General features: G+C 34.8%; 1 protein-coding gene across 2 annotated transcripts; it reads right to left on the reverse strand.

Annotated features, from left to right (window-relative positions):
* Positions 1-520: 520 nt before the first annotated feature.
* On the reverse strand, positions 521-26,519 carry LOC123525355 (uncharacterized). 2 transcript variants are annotated; one of them, XM_053537934.1, is made up of 11 exons: positions 26,397-26,519; positions 21,807-23,209; positions 20,983-21,168; positions 19,907-20,053; positions 19,355-19,459; positions 18,020-18,129; positions 15,102-15,166; positions 14,123-14,258; positions 5,166-5,415; positions 4,749-4,946; positions 521-4,467 (listed from the first exon to the last, which is right to left on the reverse strand). In XM_053537934.1, the coding sequence occupies exons 2-11, from the start codon at positions 23,182-23,184 to the stop codon at positions 4,352-4,354; spliced, it is 2,691 nt and encodes an 896-aa protein (XP_053393909.1). In that variant the 5' UTR covers positions 23,185-23,209; positions 26,397-26,519; the 3' UTR covers positions 521-4,351. The 2 variants fall into 2 exon arrangements, with proteins under 2 accessions (XP_053393909.1, XP_045160265.2); XM_045304330.2 differs by lacking the exon at positions 26,397-26,519 and adding an exon at positions 26,219-26,356.
* Between the last annotated feature and the right edge of the window lie 57 nt (positions 26,520-26,576).

Consider the following 26,576-nt stretch of genomic DNA (forward strand, 5'->3'; position numbering starts at 1 on the left):
ATTAAAGCTGCAAAATATTTTTAAAATCTTACCGTGAGAAATTTTTTTTGTAGATATAAATACATTTTTTCCATTGAAAATAAAGTGGGTGGGGTAATTATGTCAACATGTGAAAATGAAAGAGATTTGTTTGTGACATTTATGCTTATATAATACTGGCATCACCTTGTATTCATATTAACCCGTAAGACATGAAATCCCTATAACATTAAATGGGATATTATATGTTTTATAAAGTACAACAATTATTTCAATTTTACAAAATTTCAGAAATGCTTAACAGTAGGTGTGGAAAATGCCCTATAAAATTAAAACGAGTTCGGTGACCTATGTTTTTTCTTCTCTTGTTTGTCTTGAAAACTAATGTTCTTCAAGCTCACAGAATATGAAAAAATTCTTAACGTTAGAAAAAATTCGATCGTACTTCCTTAATTAATCCCGTGACAGTGTGTTTAAAAAACCTAACAGTGCAGTGACGAATATCATTGTGAAATCTGACCACAACAAGGAAACAAACAAACATATTTTAAAGATTTTTATTAGAAAGAAAGACAGTAAAACAAGTTAGTAATCATTAAATATCCAGCATGGTCCTGCCATGACATTGTCAATGTAAAAACAAATTATTCAAAATGCAGTTTGATTAGAAAGAGATACTTGCAAACAGAATGATGGAAACCTACAAAATATGCTTAGATAATTCTAATCTATTAAATGTTTGATAAACATAATCCATAGCAGTGAATTTCTTCTGAACTATGCAAACACAACAAGTAAAGATGTATGTGTGCAGCATTTCAAAGGTCTAACGAATAATAGGTTACAGGATGTTTTATATTATGAATAAAAACGTTTTTTTTTTTTTTACAAAAAAAGGTGTTTCACAAGAACATTCTTGTGTGTTTCTTTTCTTTTGAATTTCTGAAGAAAAGAAATCACAATTTTTTTTTTGAATTTTTGAAGAAAACACTCTCAAAAGCACCTGAACACCTTGTGCTCAGAGCTCAAGTGAGCTACCAAGTATAAAGATATTTAACACATTAGTTGAGTCCTGACAGTTTTGTGAGTCTCTGGACAGAACATGCACAACAACTGTATTGTTAAAGGTTTATGCAAGTAATGTTTAGTCTGGTTCTAAATAAAACAGTATTTGAATTTCTGGATGTACATAAATGTCCATCTAAAATGAAAATTCATACTGTTTCTATTTTTTGCTAGGAGATTAACCAAAAGTTTATTCATAGTTCAATTATTTTCTTTCAACAGAAACATGAAAAATTTTGGAGACAAGACTTATCCCAATAAATGCAGTTTACATAATAAATGCACATAAAACTTTCTTTTGTTTAAAATTTTAACATCTGCATTCAAGAAGCAATCCTTTGACAAACAATTTAAGGTATCCGGTCCACAAATAAGCAATTTCTATATAACACTGATTAAAATATATCAAATATTGATGCCTGGTAAGCTCATATAATATTGGTATCATTTGAAAGTGTATTGTCTACTGAAAAAGAAAATATAATTACATGACAAAAATGTTTTAGAATTTTTATTTTTTCACTTAATAGTTTTCAATGATACTTCAATAGAAATTCATTTATTACAATGTAAAATTTATCATTTTGCAGTAAAAAAAACATGACTGTAGTGATTTGTGCATATTATTATGGTAATTTTATTTACAAGTTCTTGTTCAGCAGACACAACTCTTTCAACTGATACCAAAAACAATCACTATATGAGCCGTGCCATGAGAAAACCAACATAGTGGGTGTGCGACCAGCATGGATCCAGACCAGCCTGCGCATCCGCGCAGTCTGGTCAGGATCCATGCTGTTCGCTAACAGTTTCTTCAATTCCAATAGGCTTTAAAAGCGAACAGCATGGAGCCTGACCAGACTGCGCAGATGCGCAGGCTGGTCTGGATCCATGCTGGTCGCAAACCCACTATGTTGGTTTTCTCATGGCACGGCTCAATTATTATGCCTCCCGCATCAGTACTAGTAGATGCCGGGGCATAAAAAACATAGGGTCACCAGGCATTGGAATGTTACCTATTTGTGGATTGGATACCTTAAAGATAAAATGGCAAGAACTAACAACAGTTGCAATGGGAGACAATTTTTGTGACACAACAAAAACAATAAAATAGTAAAATCACAGACAGTTGACTTTTCAGCCAAGCTTAAATTTCTATTCTGATATAATTTGCATCTTGGAATGAGACAAAAATACAAAATTCCAAAAGCATGCAGACAATTCTTCAGAATACTAAAACCACAAGTGTATGTTTGCACAATACATTGCATAGTAAATATTGCGACACTGACACAGTAAATGCTTGACTTTATCACAGCTCATATATTAAAGGTGTTCCTCACAATTGTTTGTGCCCACCATACTGCACAAAGGTACAAATTATTTACTTTTACTTATTTACTTATGAAATTTTTGCAAAAGTAATATAATTAAGTCAACCAAACATATTTATCATTTTTAAAAAATGTCTGATATTTAAACTTATGTGTCATGTGTTGTAGCCCTCAATACGTGTATCAGTTAACGTGTCTCAGGTATATACCTGTGTTTATCAAGTACATGTGCATCTTAAAATGGACTTTGCTTGCAAATTTACCAAAATTTCTTATACTAAGTTGTACGGAAATACATAAGGAAGATTCAACAAAGGTGAAATAATTTAGCTGACGTCTCTGTTTGGAATTTTGCAAGGAACACAAACTACATTCTGTGCCTTTTTCCGAGTTGGTCGGACGCATTGGTAAAAAAAGTATTTAATTAAACTTCAAAAGCAAACAAGGGTTGATATTTTGTTTTGTTATTATTCTTCATGGCATAGAGTATTAAATTACAAAATCACAAATTTTGTAAAAATTTTACTCACTAAATGTTTAAAAATATTCACAAAGTTGGTCAACAGATTGATTTTTTGACACCATGGTTTAACTAATCAGATTTTCAATGTTAATGCTGATGCCAAAGACAAATGTAAAAAGTTCAGTATCTGTATGAAACTAACCCATTTGGGGAAACAATTGTGAAAAACATCTTCAAATGAAATAATTGCTGATAAATAACTTAAGAGAATAAAAACAACAGTAATGTACATGATAACAAGTAAAGCAAACTTAAATAAAATATCACAACACCTGACATACATGTCAGGAAAACATCAATACAGAATTAATAATTGAAATATAAATATTATTATTCTAAAGTGATCACTAATTTCATTATCTCAAAAGGTGTGTCTGTTGTAAAAACATTCAAAATCTCAGTTTATTGAGATATGCCGTTAGATTGAAGTCAGCAGCATTAACACACTTATTTGGATAACAGTACAACAAAATGTTTTCACTGATTTTTTTCCCATTCTAATTTTTTGAAAAGTAAACAAAAATGTAATGTTTCATCTTCCTTTTTAATAAAGATATCTGATATAATTACAGTCTCACACATGCTAAAGAATAAGAGAAAAAGGGACATGTTCTTCAAACAATGGTAATAAGGCACACTTCTTACATTCTCACATTGCCATATTCAAGTACCTAAATATCACAAATACTTCATTGGGAACACAACAATAAAATGTCTTTAAATGTAGACTGTTGCCACTTCCAGTATTTTTTCACATTATTGAGACTGTCAGATAAACAAAAAGAATAATAAATATACTCCAAAAATAATTTGTGTACAATTAAAGTGATCACATAATAGGCATAAAAACTCAAAATTGACAATATAAAATGCATTTGTAGTACAGTTAAAGGTGAAATAAGTACCGAGTTGTGTTAAAGATAATATTCTAGTGAAAAGACTGTTTCCCTCTCTGGCCGATATTAAACTAGCTCTACTTAACTAGTAAACTATATTGGAGTAAACCATCCTCAATAAACAACAAAGATCATATTCAATTACTCGGACATACCTGCACCTATGTTAGTACATATAATTATATCTGTTCTAATAGCTTGTTCAACAGGATGCGTTTGTTGTTAATTTCTCAAATATATTTGATCATCTCATTAGCATACCATGCTGTTGTGCTGTTACAGCAAATAGGCAGATAGAAACATGTACAGACCTACTATGAACTGAATTGAATTGATATGGTGTTGCCATATCATAATATATTGTGATACAAAATTTCTGACAATATCCATCACTAAACTGTTGATTCATCAGCTTGTTCCAATGTTTGTAAAAAGCTTCAACAATAATATAATGTCTGAAAAAAAATTAACTAAGGGTACTTTTCTAATGAAACAACTACAAAGATGAATTTTACAAATATTAACAAGCTCTCAGTACAGTCTTTATTGTTTCCTTATTTTCTATTTGGTTTCTGCTTTGGTCCGCTTTTATCTTTTCCACCTTTCTTACTCTGACCACTCTTTGATCCCTTGCTTGTCTCTGTGGCTGTAGTTACAACACTCACTGATTCTGAAATACACACCTTCATATAAAACCAAGAAATTTAGCAGTACATTAAAACCAAAACCATTATTTTTATTTTTTAACTGATTATCAATTTAAGACTTTTATTTAAGGAGATGCATAAACATATCAATTTGATATATTTAGGCATCTCCTAAATAAAAGTCTTAAAGAACTCTCAACCAGATATAGAAATGTAAAGTTATCTTAAACCAAATAAAACTTGATGATGTAAAAACTGCTTTTTCTTTCTTGTAATCAACATAAATATTTAAACAACTACTGACCATCATCTGCTACAAATCCTGGATTATCTCCCTGTACCTCTGGTTCAAGGTCAGCCTGCTTGCTCTCCGTCACCTCAGACTCCTCTGGATCTGGTACATAACCAGGATTGATGTTTGCCATCTGATTATCACCAAGGTCCTGGGAACCATGATCACTTGGCTGGCTGCCAACTACAGAACTTCCTGATGCTGGACGCCCTGTAAACAAAACAGGCTAAATATTCCCTGGAAGATTACAGAATTTTTGTAACAGTCTTGGATGTCATTTTATAACTGGGAATGATTTTTCAATGTGCATGCATTTTGCAGTTTTAGCATTCTTTCAAAAATTATCTTAATTTAAAAGCCAACAAATCAAAAATGATCAACTAAGCCCATAAAAATGGATAATTACTATATATCATGAAAACTGTTTACCTGTAGGGGATCTACCCCTCCCACTGTGTGAAGATCCTGCAGAGGCCGGCCTGTGGGCAGAGCTGGTAGGTGACAGGCTCATCCCACTGTGAGCAGACGAGGGTCTCCCTGGCGGTGACAGTGTGCGGCTAGGGGAGACAAATCCAGTATGGTCTCTTCTTAGAGAGGCAGCAGAGCCAAATAAACTGGAACCAGCAGAGCCAGGTCGTTTCCCAGACTTACTGCTTTTGCTGCTAATGCTGCTACTTGCCTAAAAAAAGACTATAATATTGAAATATGGCGTCGGATACCATGCAAGATGTTCATGGCACATGGTGCATAACTTTCTTTTTAATCATAGTTTTGATCTAAAGGTAAATGGTACCAAAGCTCTTAATATTTGAATGATAGTTCTACAAATCAAAATAGAAAACATTTCATCAAAGATTTTATATCTAAATTTTTCATTTAATTTCTTTCGTATTTTTGTGACCTCTTGACTAAAAAGATATTGGATTTTCAAATTATGTATAAATCTGATCAATGATCAATTTGATACTAAAACCCCTTATGATACTGGGAGGAGTAGGCCTTTGACTGAGGCAGTGTTCATAACTCTCAATAAATATGTACTGGTGTAAACCAGTTGAAACTATACCAAAATATGACAAAGATACATTCCATATTCTATATAAGTTTGATAATAATAATAACAACAAGAGGACCATGATGGTCCTGAATCGCTCACCTCTTCCCACATGACCCAGTTTTGAGTATGACGTCGTTTTTTTCTATTATTTGACATAGTGACCTAGTTTTTGAGCTCATGTGACCCAGTTTTGAACTTAACCTAGATATTATCAAGATAAAAATTCTGACCAATTTTCATAAAGATTCATTGAAAAATATGGTCTCTAGAGAGGTCACAAGGTTTTTCTACTATCTGACCTTTTGACCTAGTTTTCGAAGGTACGTGACCCTGTTTTGAACTTTACCTAGATATCATCAAGGTGAACATTCTCACTAATTTTCATGAAGATCTCACGAAAAATATGGCCTCTAGAGAGGTCACAAGGTTTTTCTATTTTTATACCTACTGGCCTAGCTTTTGACCGCACATGACCCAGTTTCGAAATTGACCTAGATATCACCAAGGTGAACATTCAGATCAATTTTCATGAAGATCCATTGAAAAATATGGCCTCTAGAGAGGTCAAAAGATTTTAATAATTTTAGACCTACTGACCTAGTTTTTGACTGCAGTTGACTCAGTTTCAAACTTGACCTAGATATCATCAAGATGAACATTCAGACCAACTTTCATACAGATCCCATGAAAAGTATGGCCTCTAGAGAGGTCACAAGGTTTTTTATTATTTGACCTACTGACCTAGCTTTTTATGGCACGTGACCCAGTTTCAAACTTGACCTAGATATCATCAAGGTGAACATTCTGACCAATTTTTATGGAGATCCATTCAAAAGTATGGCCTCTAGAGAGGTCACAAGGTTTTTCTATTTTTAGAACTACTGACCTAGCTTTTGACCGCACATGACCCTGTTTCGAACTTGACCTAGATATCATCAAGATGAACATTCATACCAATTTTCATACAGATCCAATGAAAAATATGGCCTTTAGAGAGGTCACAAGGTTTTTCTATTATTTGACCTACTGACCTAGTTTTTGATGGCACGTGACCCACTTTAGAACTTGACCTAGATACCGTGAAGTTATTTGGTCCTTTACTATATGTGAATCAAATAACTTCACGGTATCATCAAGATGAACATTCAGATTAACTTTCATACAGATCCCATGAAAAATAAGGCCTCAAGAGAGGTCAAAAGGTTTTTCTATTATTTGACCTACTGACCTAGTTTTTGATGGCATGTGACCCACTTTCAAACTTGACCTAGATATCATCAAGGTGAACATTCTGACCAATTTTCATGAAGATCTCATGAAATATATGGCCTCTAGAGAGGTCACAAGGTTTTTCTATTTTTAGACCTACTGACCTAGTTTTTGACCGCACGTGACCCAGTTTCGAACTTGGCCTAGATAGCATCAAGATGAACATTCAGACCAACTTTCATACAGATCCCATGAAAAATATGACCTTTAGAGAGGTCACAAGGTTTTTCTATTATTTGACCTACTGACCTAGTTTTTGATGGCACGTGACCGAGTTTCGAACTTGACCTAGACATCATCAAGGTGAACGTTCTGACCAATTTTCATGAAGATCTTTGAAATATATGGCCTCTAGAGAGGTCACAAGGTTTTTCTATTTTTAGACCTACTGACCTAGTTTTTGACGGCATGTGACCTAGTTTCGAACTTGACCTAGATATCATCAAGGTGAACATTCTGACCAAATTTTATGAAGATCTTGTGAAATATATGGCCTCTACAGAGGTCACAAGGTTTTTCTATTTTTAGACCTACTGACCTAGTTTTTGACCGCAAGTGACCCAGTTTCGAACTTGACCTAGATATCATCAAGATGAACATTCTGACCAACTTTCATAAAGATCCAATGAAAAATGTGACCTCTAGAGTGGTCACAAGCAAAAGTTTACGGACGCACGTACGGACGACGGACACCGCGCGATCACAAAAGCTCACCTTGTCACTTTGTGACAGGTGAGCTAAAAATAATAATAATAATAATCAATAATAATAACTTTATTTAAAGAGGCAAACATAGACAGTGAAGTGAAATAACGTATTATGAACAAATAAATCCTTAGTAGCCTAAAGTTATCTTTACTAAGTAAGGGGTTTAAACTGGGCAGTTATTGTTCTTAATCTAGATATTTTAAATCTGATATAGATCAAGGAAAAAATACTTTACCAGTAGTTACCGGTAAACAAGATAGTGTTATTTCTATAGAGCGACGCAGCGGGGCGCCCCACCCTGCCCTTTTTTACTGCCACCACGCTGCCCTTAAAATGTGCCCTCTTGCCTTTGATCTTCTGCTAAATCCCGCCAATTTCCCTGTTGACATGCCTCGACGTTTTTTTCAGCAAATTACGTCACGGCGAGTGCACACAGATAATGAGAATCAATGAAGTGTTAAATCTAATTGATAAAGAGTATGGATCCTGTGAAATGTCAAAAAGGCGTGCGTAAGCGGCCAGCTGATTACCGAGTACGTGAAAAGTGCCCTAGATTTCTTAGTGCAAAATTTAAATAAGACCGTTGTTTAGTACAATAACAAGTATAATGTCAATGCAGTTTGATTCTACTGTAATTTAAACTAGAAAATGCACAAATTTTAATGAATATCAAAAGTAAAAGTAAGTTTAGAATGTCCGTTCACGGGTCTTATTACTCCCGATGTCGTATGAAATTTTTCCATATTTACTTCAAAAAAGCTGACAGTCGGGGTATTTTTTATGATGAGAAACATCAAAATTTGATGACCTATCTCTGGTTTACCCTAGTTTGTCATGTAAACTGAGTAAAAACTACTTTCAAACAACATTCCGAAAGTGTACCAGTATCCGGGTAGTATATTTTGGATATGTGTTTTAATAAACTTTAACCTGACTGTAATAGCACTTTTCTGTTAATGAAATATTGATGAAAGACCTGGTCAATACAACATGACTTTTGATAATTATTAGTTTACAATGTGTCCTGAAACAGGCCTTTAACTATGTTGTTTACAACATAATTTGGTTTCAAGATTAAGCTTATATTAAGGCCCTCCTCTATTTCATATTCATATGAATAAGTTGACATTCTTTGTGACATTTTTTAAGAGAAAGGCTTGAATGGTTTAACCTAAACTATAAAGTAAGTAAAAAGCCTTTGTAAACTTTTTTACTGGTTTTGGGAAAATTTACCACTTTATTCTGTGACATTTCTTTTAAGTGTGCAATAAAGATAAATGGAATACATATTAACTATAGACATCTAGAAATGCAACTACTGCTATGGTAACTTTCACGTATAAAAGAGCACCCTGCCCCTTTCGGACAGCACCATGCCCCTTTTTGGCAGCACCCTGCCCTTTTTGAGCTCTAGAAATAACACTACAAGAGGGCCATGATGGCCCTATAATCAAGACAAACATTCTGACCAAGTTTCATAAAGATCACAACTGTGGCCTCTAGAGTGTTCACAAGCTTTTCCTTTGATTTGACCAAGTGACCTAGTTTTTGACCCTACATGACCTAGTTTCAAACTTGACCTAGAAATTATCAAGACAAACATTCTGATTAAGTTTCATAAAAACTGAGTCACAACTCTAAGAGTGTTCACAAACTTTTCCTTTGATTTGACCATGTGACCTAGATTTTGACCCTACATGAACCAGATTCAAACTTGACCTAGAGGTCATCAAGACAAACATTCTGACCAAGTTTCATAAAGATTGAGTCACAACTGTGACCTCTTGAGTATTCACAAGCTTTTCCTTTGATCTGGCATACTGACCTAGTTTTTGACCCCACATAATCCAGATTCAAACTTGACCTAGAGATCAAGACAAACATTCTGACCAAGTTTCATAAAGATTGAGTCACAACTGTGACCTCTTGAGTATTCACAAGCTTTTCCTTTGATCTGGCCTACTGACCTAGTTTTTAACCCCACATGACCCAGTTTCAAACTTGACCTAGAAGTCATCAAGATAAATATTCTGGCCAAGTTTCATAAAGATTAGGTCACAACTGTGGCCTCTAGTGTTCACAAGCTTTTCCTTTGATTTGACCTGGTTACCTAGTTTTTGACCCTACATGACCCAGACTTGAACTTGACCGGTAGATTATTCTCATGAGTTTCAAACCTAAATTGTGGTCTCTAGAGTGCTGACAAGATTTTCCTTTGATCTGGCCTAGTGACCTAGTTTTTGACCCAACATGACCCAGTTTTGAACTTGACCTAGAAATCATCAAGACACACATTCTGACCAAGATTCATAAAGACTGAGTCACAACTGTGGCCTCTATAGTGTTCACAAGCTTTTCCTTTGATTTGGCTAGGTGACATAGTTTTTGACCCCACATGACCCAGATTCAAACCTGAGCTAGAAATCATCAAGACAAACATTCTGACCAAGTTTCATAAATATTTGGTCACAATTGTGGTCTCTAGAGTGTTTACAAGCTTTTCGTTTGATCTGGTCTACTGACCTAGTTTCTGAACCTACAATACCCAGTTTGGAACTTGACCTAGAGATCATCAAGACAAATATTTTGACCAAGTTTTATAAAGACTGGGTCAACTGTGGCCTCTAGTGTGTTCACAAGGCAAATGTTAACAGACGACGGACACCGAACAATGACCGGTTACAATAGCTCACCTTGAGCACTTTGTGCTCTGGTGAGCTAAAAAGGCTGATCAGAAGGACATACAACATCTCACCAAGGAAGGGTTTACAAAAACACAACATATTAAAGAAGAAAATGATTCAAACATATCCATGAAAGAAGTATACAACAGCACAAAAAGAAGAAATCAGTAGCAGTTCAAAATCATGCTAAACCTATGTTTGTTTACAAGAACTACAATGATTTTTTTATAAAGATTGTGTTTAATGCTTTATTAAATTTCATACACTTGAATTTTTGAAAGTTTATACCTTTTTCATTAGATTTAGAAAGAATATAAACCACTACATTATCAAAAACGTCTTCTATATCCACTGTGCTTATGTCTACTAAAAATAGGCTATTAAAGGGAAAGAACTATCTTTTCAATTATCAATTTTGCTAAGGGTTACCCACTACACTCACATATTTAACACATTCTGTGCACTATTCCCTGTATAGGGGAAGACAGATTTTTTCATCTGTTTCCAAATGTTTTATGCCCTAATATGTATATTCCAGGGTAAATTACAATCTTATCCATACAATAAATTGAACACAGCTGTCAAAAATCTGACACAATACCCAAAAGCAGGTAAGTGATTTTGAACTATTGTGTGTATAGGGTGGTTTTTCTGTATCATTTTAAGCTGTAGGATAAATTTTGTTTAATTTATTTAAAGGTTTATAAAGGACCTTTTTAATGTTTAGGCTTGCACACGTTCTAAATGATAAACAACAGGGTCATGTAGTCCTAAGTCACTCACCTGAAAATGACTGTTGGACCTTGAAGATATGAATAACACACTAAATCATGAGTGTTTAGTATTGGAAAAAAACACACCTAAAACTGTTGAACAAATCTGAAAGTTCCTTGCAAGGATGCTACAGAACAAATTTAATGAAGATCCACCCCAAAAAGTCATTTAAAGATATTTCTTTGTTTAGCTAAAGTGGTTCTTTAAAGGGACCAAGTACCCCCATTTGAAGAAAATTAACAGAGAATTTTATAAGCACGCTACAGACCAAGTCTGAGTGGTTCATGACATGAAGTTGTTAAAAGGTATTTTTATATTTAGCTTTAGTGGCCCAAAATCATGAAAATGTAGCTAAGTGCCCCCTTTTGAACAAAATGAAGAGAGGACCATACATTTATGCTACAGACCAAGTTTCATGAAGATCCATCACATAGTTCATATGAAGAAGTCGTTTAAAGGTTTTCTTTATTTCTAGATCCAGCAGCCCCTAGATGGTGCTAAATCCCACATTTGAACAATCTTGTGGAAGGACCTTACAGGCATACAGACACTATATAGGAAAATGATGCGGAAAAAAAATGGTAGTCGCATAATGGCGGATACAAATAGTCCTCAGTATTTTTGCTCTATAGAGCTATTTTCCTTATTTTCTTTTCAATTTTTTTTGCTATAATCACAATGTCATGGCAGGTCTATGCTTGACATGTAGGTAGCACTCTCATGTTTTAGCTGATTTTGCAGTTTGTGTGGTTGACTGAAAATATATTTCTTGCATCAAACATGACCCCCACTTTTCTTTTGACTTTTATTCAGCACTGACAATATTCTTCAAGTAAATAAAGTCACAGACAATTATTATGGGTCCTGATGTGTGCTGTAGCCGTTGGAAATATGTCAATTTTATACAGAATAAAGAACAGCTATTTAGTGCGTTGTAACCTATAAGGTGACATTGGTAAAAATTGAAATCTGGCCAAATGAGGGTGGAAATGGGCTACTTTGATTAGAATTTGATAGAAAATGACAAATTAATTGCAATTTTGTTGTAAATGAGGATAAAACCCAAAAATATCACATATTTACTATTTTTGGGTGTATTTTTTTCAAAAACTGCATATTTATAGCCTAAAGATTGCTAATTTCTGGCAATCAGAGGTAAAAATGAACATATTTAACAGTTTAAATGTGTAATTTGTATGCAGATCAGAGAAGAAAATGACAAAAACAGGGCAAAACAAGGCTACAGTTAGGGTAACTGCTTGAAAATTATGTCACAATAGCTATTTTTGGCAAAATCTAAAATGTTGTCTTATGTTACTGAAAATGCCATAAAACTTAGAAACTGTTGATATCAAGCTAAAACCTTGTATTCTTTCATGCACTTGGGTTCCTTGTACATTTCATATGAAACTGGCATAATGTCAGAGAAAAAAGTTTTTCTTATAGGCGTACAGACACTAAATAGGAAAATGGCGCGAAAAAAAAGGTAGTCGCATAATGGCGGATACAAATAGTCCTCAGTATTTTTGCTCTGTAGAGCTATTTTCCTTATTATTTTTTTTTGCAATTTTTTGGCTAAAATCACATGGCAGATCTATGCTTGACATGTAGGTAGCATTTTCATAATGAAATAACAACATGACAGAATTTTTCATGGAAACTTAGATCATACACCACCACTACTATTTGGGGTCTCATTTTTTAGCTGATTTTGCAGTTTGTGTGTTTGACTGAAAATATTTTTCTTGCATCAAACATGACCCCATCAATCAAGCAGTTCATGAGAAGAAGTTTTTTAAGGTTTTACTTTTTCTTTAGCTCTAGTGGAAGGGGCCAAGTGTCTTAATTTTATCAATTTTGGAAGAGGACCTTACAGTTATGCTACAGACCAAGTTTGATGAAAATCCTTCAAGCGGTTCAAGAGAAGATGTTGTTTAAAGGTTTTGCTATTTTTTATCTTTAGCAGTCCCTTAAAGGGGCCAAGTGAATAAACTTGCGGGAAGATTTTGCCAGAATACTACTGACAAAGTTCGGTGTAATTCTAACCAGTAGTTTCAGAGATGATATCTATGTAAATTGTGGATGACCTTCTGTTCAGGTGAGCTAAAATGATTCACACCTTTGAAGATTTTAGCAAATGAAATTTCATTAAAGCCTTTCTTGCCACCTTAAAAATGCTCATTAGTTCTGCAGTAACTCTGTGTCAAAGTCATTATCTGTATCAACAGTTCAACCGTAGGAAGTTTAACTAAGTGACTTGAGGCATACACAATTTTTCTAGCAAGTAAAAGAAGTGCAGAAGAAATTTTACACAGTTTAAATCTACAATACCTTTTGCTTGTTTTTATGTGTCTAGAATGATAATGTCATGACAATTACATCCAATACTTGAACAGCCTAGATCAGTGGGCTACACGTATGATAAAAAAATATTGATAAGAAAATGACATTATCCTATCTATGCTGAAATTCTAGCAACTGATTTGTATTCTCCCATAATGCAGCATATTAAAGCAATGATCTTGTAACATATCGACCAATCAAAAGTGGCATGAGCACAAACAGGTCACACTATGTATTATATTGTAATTTATCTCATGCTTTAAAATAAAACCAAACTGGTTATTCGCTTCCATTTCTGCTTAGATTCTATTAAAAATATGTTGGAACAGGTCACAAACCTATCACTGAACAAGGATGAAAAATTGATTATATCAGATTTTAATGTTTCTACTTGCGTGGTTGTAGTGCATGCCATAACCGGAGGAAGCACCATTTCTCCATTATCTTGGCTGAGTGAGAAGTGATTTCTCCATAGAGTCTAAGCCATAGGCCTGAGATCTTGTCCTGCAGATTTCTTAAAAAATTAAGGGAGATATATTTTATATACGTACTTTTGATGAAGCAGATATTGGCCTTGGTGTCTGTCTATCTGATGAAGTAACATGACCAAACTTCACTTTGTAATGTAATCTATCTTCATAGTCTTCATCATCCTCTCCAGTGTGGTCAGGATCTTCAACAACTGGTCTGCAATCAATAATACAACTTAACATCTTTGTCCCTTCACTGCCTTTAACAAACATGTTAGATGTAAACTATTTCTCTGGGTAAAAAGCCTGGCACCAGGCTCTGTCTAATTTCAATTTAAATTAGATTAATTGTAACTGATTTGATACAGATAAAAGATCATCCCATAAGATATTGTTTCTATTTGCTTCTTATCTCGGTGACATGTAAATTTACATTTAAAATTTGCATATTTTGATAGCTGATTATTTATCTTCAATGTAAAGGCAATGTTGTTCTTATTTTAATTCCATCTGCTAGGACTTCTTAAATCCTTTAAAGAAGTGAAAGAATTTTCAAAATCGGCCATGAAATGATAAAGTTGTGAGCATTTCAATATTTAATCAAAATGACGGCCATTTTGTTTCCATGGCAACAAAAAACAAAATGGCAGATTTGTTTATTTTCTAGATATATATTTGATCTGTATTTAATATTTCTGTAACATAATTTCTCTACTTTTTTCCAGCTGAAATGAAAGAAATTACCATGTTTTACATCATGCACTCAAGAAACAAGAAATTAATCTATCTAAAATGTCATTTGCTATTTAAAGACTTCAGCAGTGTGTAAATGACATCATAAACACACTAAAATGGCTGCCTCCATGATCAGCCATTTTCCTAAATTTCAAACTGCCATATCTTTTTCAATAGTGGTTCGATTTCTTTCAGTGCTATGAAAGGCTTGGGGATGGCTTTCGTATGAAATAAAATCAACTTATTGTCAGGCATTCCTTGCCCTTTAAGGAACAAATGATTATTTTACTTGAGAAAAACAGAGATACATTATGTAAGAACTTACATCTCAAGGTCTATCAGATCAACCTCTGGCAAGTTTCTTATCATCCCTTGTACATTATCTTCTTCCTAAAATTACAATTTAAATTTCTATAAGTAATACTATAGTTTATGTTGTCTTTTACTGTATAAATTGTTGTCTGCTGTGTAAATTGAGAATACTTTACACACCAAGCATTGGTTTTCAAACCCATAAATAGACAGTGCAAAAATATGCATTAAATACTGAAAAAAAAACAACATTTATGTAAGATTGAAAAAAAATCAACATAACAATGTTTCCTATTATAAATCTTACTACTGGCATAACAGCAAACACTATTTCTGCAATTATAGGTCTACAATTAATAACTAGATGCCCACTGGCAACATGTCGAGCCCACCCGCTGTCAAAAGGACTGGGAGTTGCACATGACACTCCCTGTCTCACTGAGGCAAACATTTATGCCAAATAAAAAAGAGATTGCAAAAAGTTACAATATAAGTTATTTAAAGTAACAACAAAGGGACGTAAATCTTAAAAAAAAAAATTAAAAAATTCTAAGTCCACACAAAAATCCTCACCAGTAGAGATAGGTCAAAATTCACCTGAAAATTGGATGTAACATGCATGTTGTACTACAGAAAAGTGGTCTTGAATATAAGCTATTTATAGTTACAACAAAGGGAAGTAATTCTAGGATCTTGCGCATGACACTCTGTCTCATGATGATGAACAATTGTGCCAAGTTACATCAAAATCCCTCTATGCATCAAAAAAAATGCTCCAGACAAAGTCATTCTTGTATCTAACTTTTGACCTCTGTGACCTTGACCTTAGACCTAGGGACCTCGTTCTTGCGCATGACACTCCGTCTCATGGTGGTGAACATTTGTGCCAAGCGACATCAAAATCCCTCCATGCATGAAGAAGAAATGCTCTGGACAAAGTTGTCATTCTTGTATCCTTTGACCTCTAAGTGTGACCTTGACCTTAGACCTAGGGACCTGGTTCTTGCGCATGACACTCCGTCTCAAGATGGTGAACAATTGTGCCAAGTTACATCAAAATCCTTCCATGCATGAAGAAGAAATGCTCCGGACAAAGTCACTTTTGAATTTGACCTTTGACCTGTGTGACCTTGACCTTTGAGATAGGAACCTGGTGTTTGTGCAGGACACTCCGTCTCACTGAGGTTAACATTCATGCCAAATATAAACAAGATTGCTCCATGCATGTCAAAGTTATGGTCCAGACAAACAAATCCGGACGGACGCACGGGCGGACTCCCATACGATTCATGTATTAGGTGATCATTCCATTGTTTGAAAACAATAGAATGACCACTTAAGGAACAAAAGAATTAAGTGGTTACGGAATGAATACAAAGGATTTCTATTGTCCTAGGCCACACCTCCTACCACCTAAGGTACCAATCGTGTGCTCGCACGCACGCACGGACGCACGCACATACACCGAACAGCCATTTGGACAACTATGTCTTCGCATCCGCAACCGGGCTTGACAAAAACAGATTCCTAGACTGTCTCAAAACCCTTTGTTTGTTTCATCATATTCCTCTGTAAATTAAAGTTTTCTGCAAAAACAGTGGAAGTAACTGAAGCAAGTTGTTTCTAAAGTGACATTTTAATCATCCTTTGCTCAAAACAACAAACCATTTTAAAGACTTGAAATTTTCTTACAAAATGCAGCATTTATCAAAAGCCAGGGATCCAAGCTTACACACTTTATCCTGCTCCCATTCTTTCAAACAAAAATGTTAGAAATTGAGTACAGAAATATAAAAGTGAACAGAAAGTTACAGACCAGCTTGTAGGTAAATATTTCAGTGAATATGATATAGGCTATGAATACTTCATAAAAGCTACACCTCAGTAGTTCTAGCTTTAGGCACAGAATACTGACAAAAGATGCCCCGCTGTGGATTCAGCTATAGGTACAGCACACCAGGCAAAAGCAGTACCTCTCTGGATTCAGCTTGGCACAGGAGACTTGACAAAAGCAGTACCTATCTGGATTCAGCTTGGCACAGTAGACTTGACAAAAGCAGTACCTCTGTGGATTCAGCTTGGCACAGTAGACTTGACAAAAGCAGTACCTATCTGGATTCAGCTTGGCACAGGAGACTTGACAAAAGCAGTACCTCTGTGGATTCAGCTTGGCACAGGAGACTTGACAAAAGCAGTACCTCTCTGGATTCAGCTTGGCACAGGAGACTTGACAAAAGCAGTACCTCTGTGGATTCAGCTTGGCACAGTAGACTTGACAAAAGCAGTACCTCTGTGGATTCAGCTTGGCTCAGGAGACTTGACAACAGCAGTACCTCTCTGGATTCAGCTTGGCACAGGAGACTTGACAAAAGCAGTACCTATCTGGATTCAGCTTGGCACAGGAGACTTGACAACAGCAGTACCTCTCTGGATTCAGCTTGGCACAGTAGACTTGACAAAAGCAGTACCTCTGTGGATTCAGCTTGGCACAGGAGACTTGACAAAAGCAGTACCTCTCTGGATTCAGCTTGGCACAGTAGACTTGACAAAAGCAGTACTTCTATGGATTCAGCTTGGCACAGGAGACTTCACAAAAGCAGTACCTCTGTGGATTCAGCTTGGCACAGGAGACTTCACAAAAGCAGTACCTCTGTGGATTTAGCTAACGGCAAAGGAGACCTGACAAAAGCTGAATTTCTGTGGATACCGCAAAAGGCAAAGGATGTTTGACAAAAGCAGTACCTCTGTGGATTTACCTAAAGGCACAGGGGGCCTTACCAAAGTTGTATTTCTACGGATACAGCAAAAGGGGAAGGATGCTTGATACAACTGTACTTCTGTGAATTTAGCTACAGACACAGGATACTAGACAAACAAGTTATACATCAGTGGATTCAGCTACAAGCATACATTACTTTACAAAAGCTATACCTCAGTGGATTCAGCATCTGTGGAATCTTCAACAATCACATCTAGCAAATCATCTGAGTAGTTGCCACCAATAGGTTGTGGGTACAAGTCTTCATAATAACCGTCTTCCTCTGTAAACATACATACCCAATTAATCTCTAACACAAATATTAAAAAAAAAATATGTAGAAGTACCGAAGCTAATATAGACAAAGACTTTTTGCATCATAATCATGAAAATATAAAATAATCCTTAAAATGTGTCAAGTTGTCTAGTTACTACAGGGTCATCATAGAGTGGACACTGCTCACATTAAATTATCACAATATAAAGATAAAATCTTACCACAGTAATAATTATAATGGTAAACTGTTTAAATACAGTCGAATACTGTTACCTCGATATTCAAGGGACTGTAAAAATTACATCGACGTATCCGAAGTTCGACGTAACAATATCGACTATCTAGGACTACTTCGACTTGGTCGGGCGTCTGAATTGTCATAATATCCAATGCATTTTCAAAGGGTTTGAAAGGGGAAAGAAATAATATAAAACGTAAACAAGATTTTAATTTTATTGACAAATAAAACACCCTATTTAAAAATACATACATACATACAACATTTTAATTTTTTAAAAATACCTGTAGACATTCGCATTTTAATTCCTTCCCTAAACAAGTCTGCATGTAGCGGTAATGTTCCTAGATGAGTAGTCATTTTGACTGTGCTTCGATAACGAAAATTTGCCAGTTAAATACGCATATTATTACTCAACCCTAAATGGCAGATTTTTACTCCGTCAGACAGAAAAAAATATTTCATTCAAATTAGTTGTTACATGTATATTGGAAAACAGCTTGCCCGCTTGCACGCTGTTTTATAAGACTAATCATTGTGAATTAAATGCAAACTTCCTGACATTTAAATTGGATTTAAAGATTAAATAACAAACACACAAACTAACTTGATTATGATTACTACATCGCCGGACAACAACAGGTTGATTTTCACACCTTACATATAACATGGATATTTTTGACAAGCTGTAATATCAACGAAACCAGGTGTAAAAACAGTACAGGTAAGTTGACGGGACTAAAAAATCTCATCGAGCTAAACAAAATATCGAGCTAATCATATCGAAGTAATGATAAATAATTACATTGAAATATATAGGGAAAAATCGGGACCGACTAAAACACATCGTGCTAACCGGAGTATCCACCTAACCGATATCGAGGTAACGATATTCAACTGTACTTTCTATATACTGACATTTAACATTCCCAAGTAGATCTACATATAAAAACAGTAAAAATAAAATTGTCACATAAATTATTCATCATTTACCTTCAAATTCTTTGTCAGCAGGTAAAGCAGGCCACATCTTTTCAACAGCTGGTTCAAGAAGCTTCTTCTTGGCAACTTTCTCTGAACGCCCATTCAAGAACAGTCCTAGGTAAATATTACATCAAAATTGCTTGCTGATTATACCATTTTATATTTGATCACATTTTTATTAATAGAGTCAAAATGCCTGTTTAAAATGTGGCTGCAACATCTTTGTTAATAACATAAAATATATTATTTTCCTATTAAATCCTATTCTGAATAACTGTTTTCTTAAGTTTCTGCCATGAATATTTCATTAACAATGGTACGAAGTATTGCCACCGTTTTGATTACCTCCCTTTATAGCCTGACTGTACACTTTCATGTGTAATACTGAAAGTAGTATTTTTTTAACCATTTAATTCAGCATATTCTCTAATTGGATAGCTGTTTTAGCTATATTTTATATAAAATTAAAAGCCTTACGGAACTTTAATATGGCTGATTTTTTTAAAGAACGGTTTCTGTTATAAAATAAGGTATCTTGATTAGCGAAAGCGAAAAGCTTACCCATAATGTACATCTTCAGGAGTAGTCTTTTCTTGTGCGGTGGTACCAGAATGAAGTCATAATCTCGCTGTGCCAGTCTCTGACTGAACATCGGTATCATTGGCATGAATTCTGCCGCTGTCTTTCGTATCGTCTTCTTCACGCTCTCTATGAGAACAAACATAGAAAATGGGTTAGAAGTGTGCATGAGTATTTTGATATTTATGTCAGTGACAATCACTCTATAACAGAAGTAAAACAAGTGCTGTAAACTCAGTATTTTTGACAATCATGATAAAATTTAAGACTTGTAAAATAATCAAAACTGTTTCTAAGATATCACAGCGCACAGACTTACTGCAGTATGTATTCATAGTGCCATGTCCTCACTAACAAGAGTACAAAGACTTGCTTTAGAATGTACTGACAGTGATTGTCTTCACCAACTTTAGTACATAGACTTGTTATAAGCATGTACTCTGTCTCATAGTGACTGGTGAGATTGTCTTCACTTACTACAGTACACAGACTTGATATAATTATGCATACTGGTATATCTTTAGTTTGATTGTTTTCACTAACCATGAAAACTTTGAAGATTGAAAAGCGTACACATCAAAAATGTTACAGTTGTAGTCCACTGTTTACAGGATATTTCTAAGGATTTAGATATTTGCTAAACTGATCATGTTTGCTGCGTTAAATATGGGAAAAAAACAAAACAAGAAAGTAAAATTGATACACTACAGTTAGTGGTCTGACATGCCACCAGTTAGGAATATTGTTTTTTATTCCATACATGTGTATCTGCTGTTTTAATTTCAGTATGTCCACAGTTTCTATAAGCATAATGGAATCATTTTTTCCGAAGTTGTTATGAAGATTTTCTAGAAAGTTATTTAAGCATTTTTTCTGAAAACAGTTTTATATTCTCATCCATGTCTCCACACATTTTTGATAAAAATAAAAATCTTAAAAATTCCTCACTGCTATAAAACAACAATAGCTAGCAAATTGTTTTAAGGGGAAATGGATGTCCCTGTCTGCCTCTCCCTCCAGGAAAGGTCTTGTAATAGAATAAAAAAAACATTGTTTACCTGCAAAGAGAGATTTGGGAGCTAATTCAGCATGGGTTTCAACCAGGTCATCTAGGACCTCCCATAACACCATGTGTAGTGGATCACAGAGGTACTCTGCTTCCCGACAGTATGTGTTCATTATATGGATATGTCGTGCCAAATCATGAACTGGTGCAAACATGGCAGGTACTCGCTGTATCTTCTCTGAAATAGTATTTGAGCCGTGCCATGACAAAACCAACATAGTGGCTTTGCGGACAGCATGGATCCAGACCAGCCCGCGCATCCGCGCAGTCTGGTCAGGGTCCATGCTGTTCACTAACAGTTTCTCTAAATCCAATAGGCTTTGAAAGCGAACAGCATGGATCCTGACCAGACTGTGCGGATGCGCAGGCTGGTCTGGATCCATGCTGGATGCAAACGCACTGTGTTGGTTTTCTCAGGGAGCGGCTCATTTGAGTAATTTTTAACCTTATTTACTTACTTAAAATGTATTCTGTTGCTCAATGCATCAACAATCAGTTGACAAAGACTGAACAATTTTTCTTGATTTTGTATCAGTACTAATTTGTTTTCCATAAAAAACTGACAGCTTCCCCACACAAGTAGTAGCTGTAGGATAAAATGACTATATATTCGTAACTTTGTGCTCTAAACCTGCTGGTCTATGCTCTAAAAATGTCCAAGATAAAATATTTTAATCTGGAAAACTGTAATAATGTTAATTTCATACTGAGCCAAATATTCATTAATTTAAATATGACGTTATTTTAAGAGCAAAATAGCTTTATTTCAAAAAGTATCACAGAAGATATTTAGTTTTGACATCTTCTGGAACTCACCATGTGCAATCTTGGCCTTGATTATACCAGTCATAAACTTTTTAGTCTCTGGGGTTAGCTGTCCAGCACCAGACGTTGCTATGTTTGGCCAGACAGATCTCTTGTAACAGCTCTTGGTTGAGTGACATAGAGTACGGGAGATCAGATAGACCAGCAGTACTATCACAGACAACAGCCAGCAGGATTGTATCAAAATTAGAAAGTAGAAAACATAGCTTGGTGTGAGCCAGGCAGATGGCGTAGTAGCAGGGGTGTAGTTTGATAACAGGGCCCCTATAAAGCTGCTTCCAACATTACACAGAATGCTGAATATAAGAAATACATTGCAGCTTGTCAGTCTAAATGGTCGAATCAGGACAGCAGCAATCACAGCCAACAGCAAAACAATAGTTGTAAACATGGCCTGGAACTTGATGTTATTGAAAGCTGCTGCAAATATAATCAGAAGGACAAGTTTGACCAGCTGAACTGTTGTTCTGTAGTAACGCCCTCTATACTTGAATGAAGAAAATATCCACATGGAATCATTCAGCCAGGCCCTATTCAAGTGGATCTTGTACTCTGTTTCCTTCATCAAGATAAATGACAAGTATCCATTACTTGTGCCTGTCATTCCCTCCTGACGAGTCTTCCAGACCAGGAAAGCCGGGTACATCAAAAATGTAATGATAATGTATATAAGAGCTGGGGCTCCATTCTTCCAGTAATTGGTAGTGAAGCAGTCATATTCATTCATTGTGTAGATCCTGCTGTACTCTCCCTCACATTCGTACACTCTGAACAGAGCAACTCCAAGTGGAAGAGAAAGTACATGGACAATCACCATAAATATCAGCTGTATCCAAGACATGACACGCCTTGCCCATGATTCTGGGTAGAAAAGACGTTTCATACTGATGTGTAATGCTGCATAAATAATTGCAAGTCCAGCAGCCCCTGCAAACCAGCCATACATTATGTTTTGGTAGGATGTACTGATTTTACTACTAGGAATGTAATAGCCCTGCACACTGTCATAGACATTGGGATCTGTGAATTTAAGCATCTCCCAGGCATCCAAATTGACAGCAAATAAATAGTATGTGTTCCTCAGCCATTTTTCCGGGTAGACCCATCTCAGTGACATTGACTGAATAAGAGCAAATATCTGAAGGTAGTCGAGAACCAGCAGGGCAACATCCATCCATACAAGGTTAACACTCCGCTTTTTCTTCTGATCAATGATATTGAAAACTTCATCCTCATCATCAATAACTGGAATCTCCTCGTCATCATCTTGTCTTACATGTAAAGCATTTGGTTTCTGTCTATATGTTGGAGTACCAAGCCAGTCTGTTGTAAGGAGAGGATACACCTCCCCTTTCTTATTGTATGACATGTTAATTTCCCTCTTCTGTTCAGCTCTGCAAAACAAAATTTATCTTAGTACTTCTAAGTAAGTGATTTATCTTTAATGAAAGTTTGCAAAGTTTCAAAGCTATTGTTCTTTCTGTGAAATGGACAGAACCAAGAAATTCCAATTTTCCAAGTGCAAAAAAAGGCTATATAATTCTTATAAAATGCATATAAGAGTTAAGGTTCTTGGTCTATTTACCCAACCTGGAACAACTAATACATAGACCTTCCTGACCAAACCAATGATGATAAAAAACGGTTAATGATAAAATCATTTTACAACTTCTACACAAGTACTTTGGATAAAGGTAAGATCATTTTCACTAGTATGTCACCTTCTTCGTGATTGTGATATTGGCAAATATATCGTTTGTTAATAAAACCTTTTTAATATCATATTGTCACTATACCTGCGTTTATTTTATTTTTATCATTATTATCATTATAAATTATTATTTGAATGATTTCTTTCAACTTCATTGCACACATCTTCACTGTCTAGTGGGGACCCCCTGGTGTGCTTAATTTGCCCTCCAATTCGCTGCTATAGCATAATAGCTGATAAGCAGCAGATAAGGTTGGAGTTGTTTATTGGATTGATGGGGTGTGGGGACACTTATATAGTAGTGGATCTGGGCTTTTAAGGCACTGATTTACAAATGATAACCTTTTTTGTGAATGTAACAAGCAGAAATCTTCATCTATCATTTAACAACGGTGCATGAAATCAATTTTTTTAAAGAAAATGTGAATATTGACATTCAAAAATGACCATGTGCTAATAACTTTGCATTACATCATCAGTTTCTCACAAGAGTCAGTGCACAGATGTCACGGTGTGACACTAGTACAAATGAGGTTAAGTCATAACTTAACGTGTATGACTATCAGAAAATAAAAACAGCATTAGTTACGGGTGAACACCACTAAATCTGGCTGTTCTTAATATGTCCACTTACTCGATAACATTATTTCAACTTTTTCTATAATTGCAGCACATCAGATTTTCTGAGACTTATGTTTCCATAAAGAACTATATTGTTACTAAAGAAAAAGATAAAGGGGCCGTAACATATATATATATAAGAATGTTATGATCCCTTATATATAACCCCCTAACTTTACTGTTTTGCTTAATTTAATTCATTCAATGTCTCTTTTCAAAAAAAAAAATTCTTTTGTCACCATTTTTATCTAGCATGTGATAGGAGCATGTAGATTTCCATACAACTGTATCAACACATACTGAAACTAGCAATAACTACAGAATAGACAACTCTTGCAAACCCTTGATTCGGGATCTTCACAAAAGAACTGAAATTCTCGCATTTACTCTTCAAACCTAGCTTACTGTGTTGTATAGAGGGTATTTTGAATACTGTATAACATTTAAGACATAAAAGTGTGCAGACTGGAAATTATACACTCCTTTCCAAAGTGAAAATACCATGTATCTGAATGGGGCTAAAAGTTTCATGGTGCAATAAAGATATAGTCTGTAGTAAATACATCAAGAAATATGACAATTAATAGCATAATGAATAACTTATAGCTATTTCAAAATCATCTCCTGTTTTTAAAAGATAAATATATAGTATCCTAGCTCTTTGTAAATACCATTCTCAGTATTCCTATCGATTACTAGCCTTATTTATCTGGCTTATCGGGATGACTTATTTTATGATCTGTTATTTTATAGTTGTCATCCCTCTAAGCCTTACCCATATCTGCATTTTACTGTTAGGAAAACAAAGACGTTAAAAAATCCATAACAGTCATAAAATACTGGTCAAACTTAATTGTTTCAATAAACTAAACATTAATATTCATGTAGAAACTTCAAATGGGTAGAATATAACTCATAATTTTAAAGAAAAAGAGACTTAATTTAAATCTTTAGAATTATGTGTAAACAGGTGCGAGGAGATATTTACCCTGACACCGGTTTCAATACACAGTGGACTGCCAATGACACTAAAACTGAAGAAACATTGATTTAAACACAAAATATACATTCAAAAAATGTAAACAAGGCAATTTTATGCTTTAATGCCAACATAAATTCATTATCATAGATGTAATCGTTAAAAACACATTGTAAATGTACCAAAAAACCTTCCCAATGGATTTCATTGGAGATTTCCTAACAGAAATATGCAGAATATAGAGATTGCCGTGACGTCACGCATTAACACCTGTTTATCTGGCAGTTGGCAAAACAAATGTTTTTACATCGTTTGTGTATGGTATCGGAATTTTTAATTTTTAATAACTTTTTCGCTCATTTATGGATTTTAAAATTTCAAAAAGTTTTGAAATGCTTGCGATTTTCATATTTTCTCATTTAAATATCTTTTTAAAATGAATAACCAATTTAAATGACATATGATTTTAACAGCGGCGTAGCAATGCTCCAAACTTTTAGAAAAACCACTGTAAGTTAAGCATTCATAATAAATCCATTTCATTTTGAAATGATAATTAAAAGTAATCAATAACTTGTTTGTTTTATATACTTTCCAATGATAAAAAAATTATTGATATCATTTGTGTTTTAAGAAAGTTTAAGTCATTAGAAAAACATCACTGTTTACAAAAAACATGGACGCTCGGCGTCTGCCCACCCGATATTTTCTTATCGGTTCTAAAAATAGAAAATACAAGGGATTTGTATACAAGATCTCTCCTATAAGTTTGGACGTGTCAGAACAGCGACAGTCAAAAGTTATCATGCTGTCCCAAAACGTCAATTATTTTGACTAATTGATTACCAGATCTTGACTCAGCCCTGTACGGGTTGTCTAGAGGTCCGGTTACTGCAGTAGCCTCTTCCAATTTTATTTACAGAACATTTAACTGTCCGAAAGTGACGAGGTATGATTCTGAATAATCCCGCATACTTTAAATATTGACAGATAAGAATATTGTTTGTTTATACCATTTTGTTTCAAATGAACCGGTCTGGTCCAACTGGCCTAGCCCTATTGTCTTTTACTTTAGCATGTTTAGTACGTTACCTGAACATAGTAATTTGCTGAACAGGTGCGCGTCGGAAGAATTAATATGTGAACATACTTTCTGTTAAAAAGCAATTTCTTTTACGTTCAAAAACGATTAATTTATTAATCAATTAATCATCGCCCTACACAGCGGGTCAGTATGTCGATGTTGCGTTGAAAATTTAGAAATGCATACCGTCACCTAAAATCTCATTCGGCCGCCATATTGTTTACAAATTCTCTACGGAGATGACGGACTGTATTTCAATCTTTTCGAAACAAAAAGCATATTCATAATTCAAGGTCTGATAACCAGTCTGGTAACTTCGGCCTTGACATATTGTGGTTACCGGCTCTACAATTGTCCGCACAATGA

This window comes from Mercenaria mercenaria, chromosome 3, assembly GCF_021730395.1.
Source record: "Mercenaria mercenaria strain notata chromosome 3, MADL_Memer_1, whole genome shotgun sequence".
Taxonomy (NCBI): domain Eukaryota; kingdom Metazoa; phylum Mollusca; class Bivalvia; order Venerida; family Veneridae; genus Mercenaria; species Mercenaria mercenaria.

Coding starts and splice junctions, on each gene's coding strand:
- LOC123525355 (XM_045304330.2), bottom strand. Junction 14,259..15,101: donor GATCTGATAGACCTTGAGAT/GTAAGTTCTTAC, acceptor TATTGATTGCAG/ACCAGTTGTTGAAGATCCTG. Junction 4,468..4,748: donor AGGATTTGTAGCAGATGATG/GTCAGTAGTTGT, acceptor TGTGTATTTCAG/AATCAGTGAGTGTTGTAACT.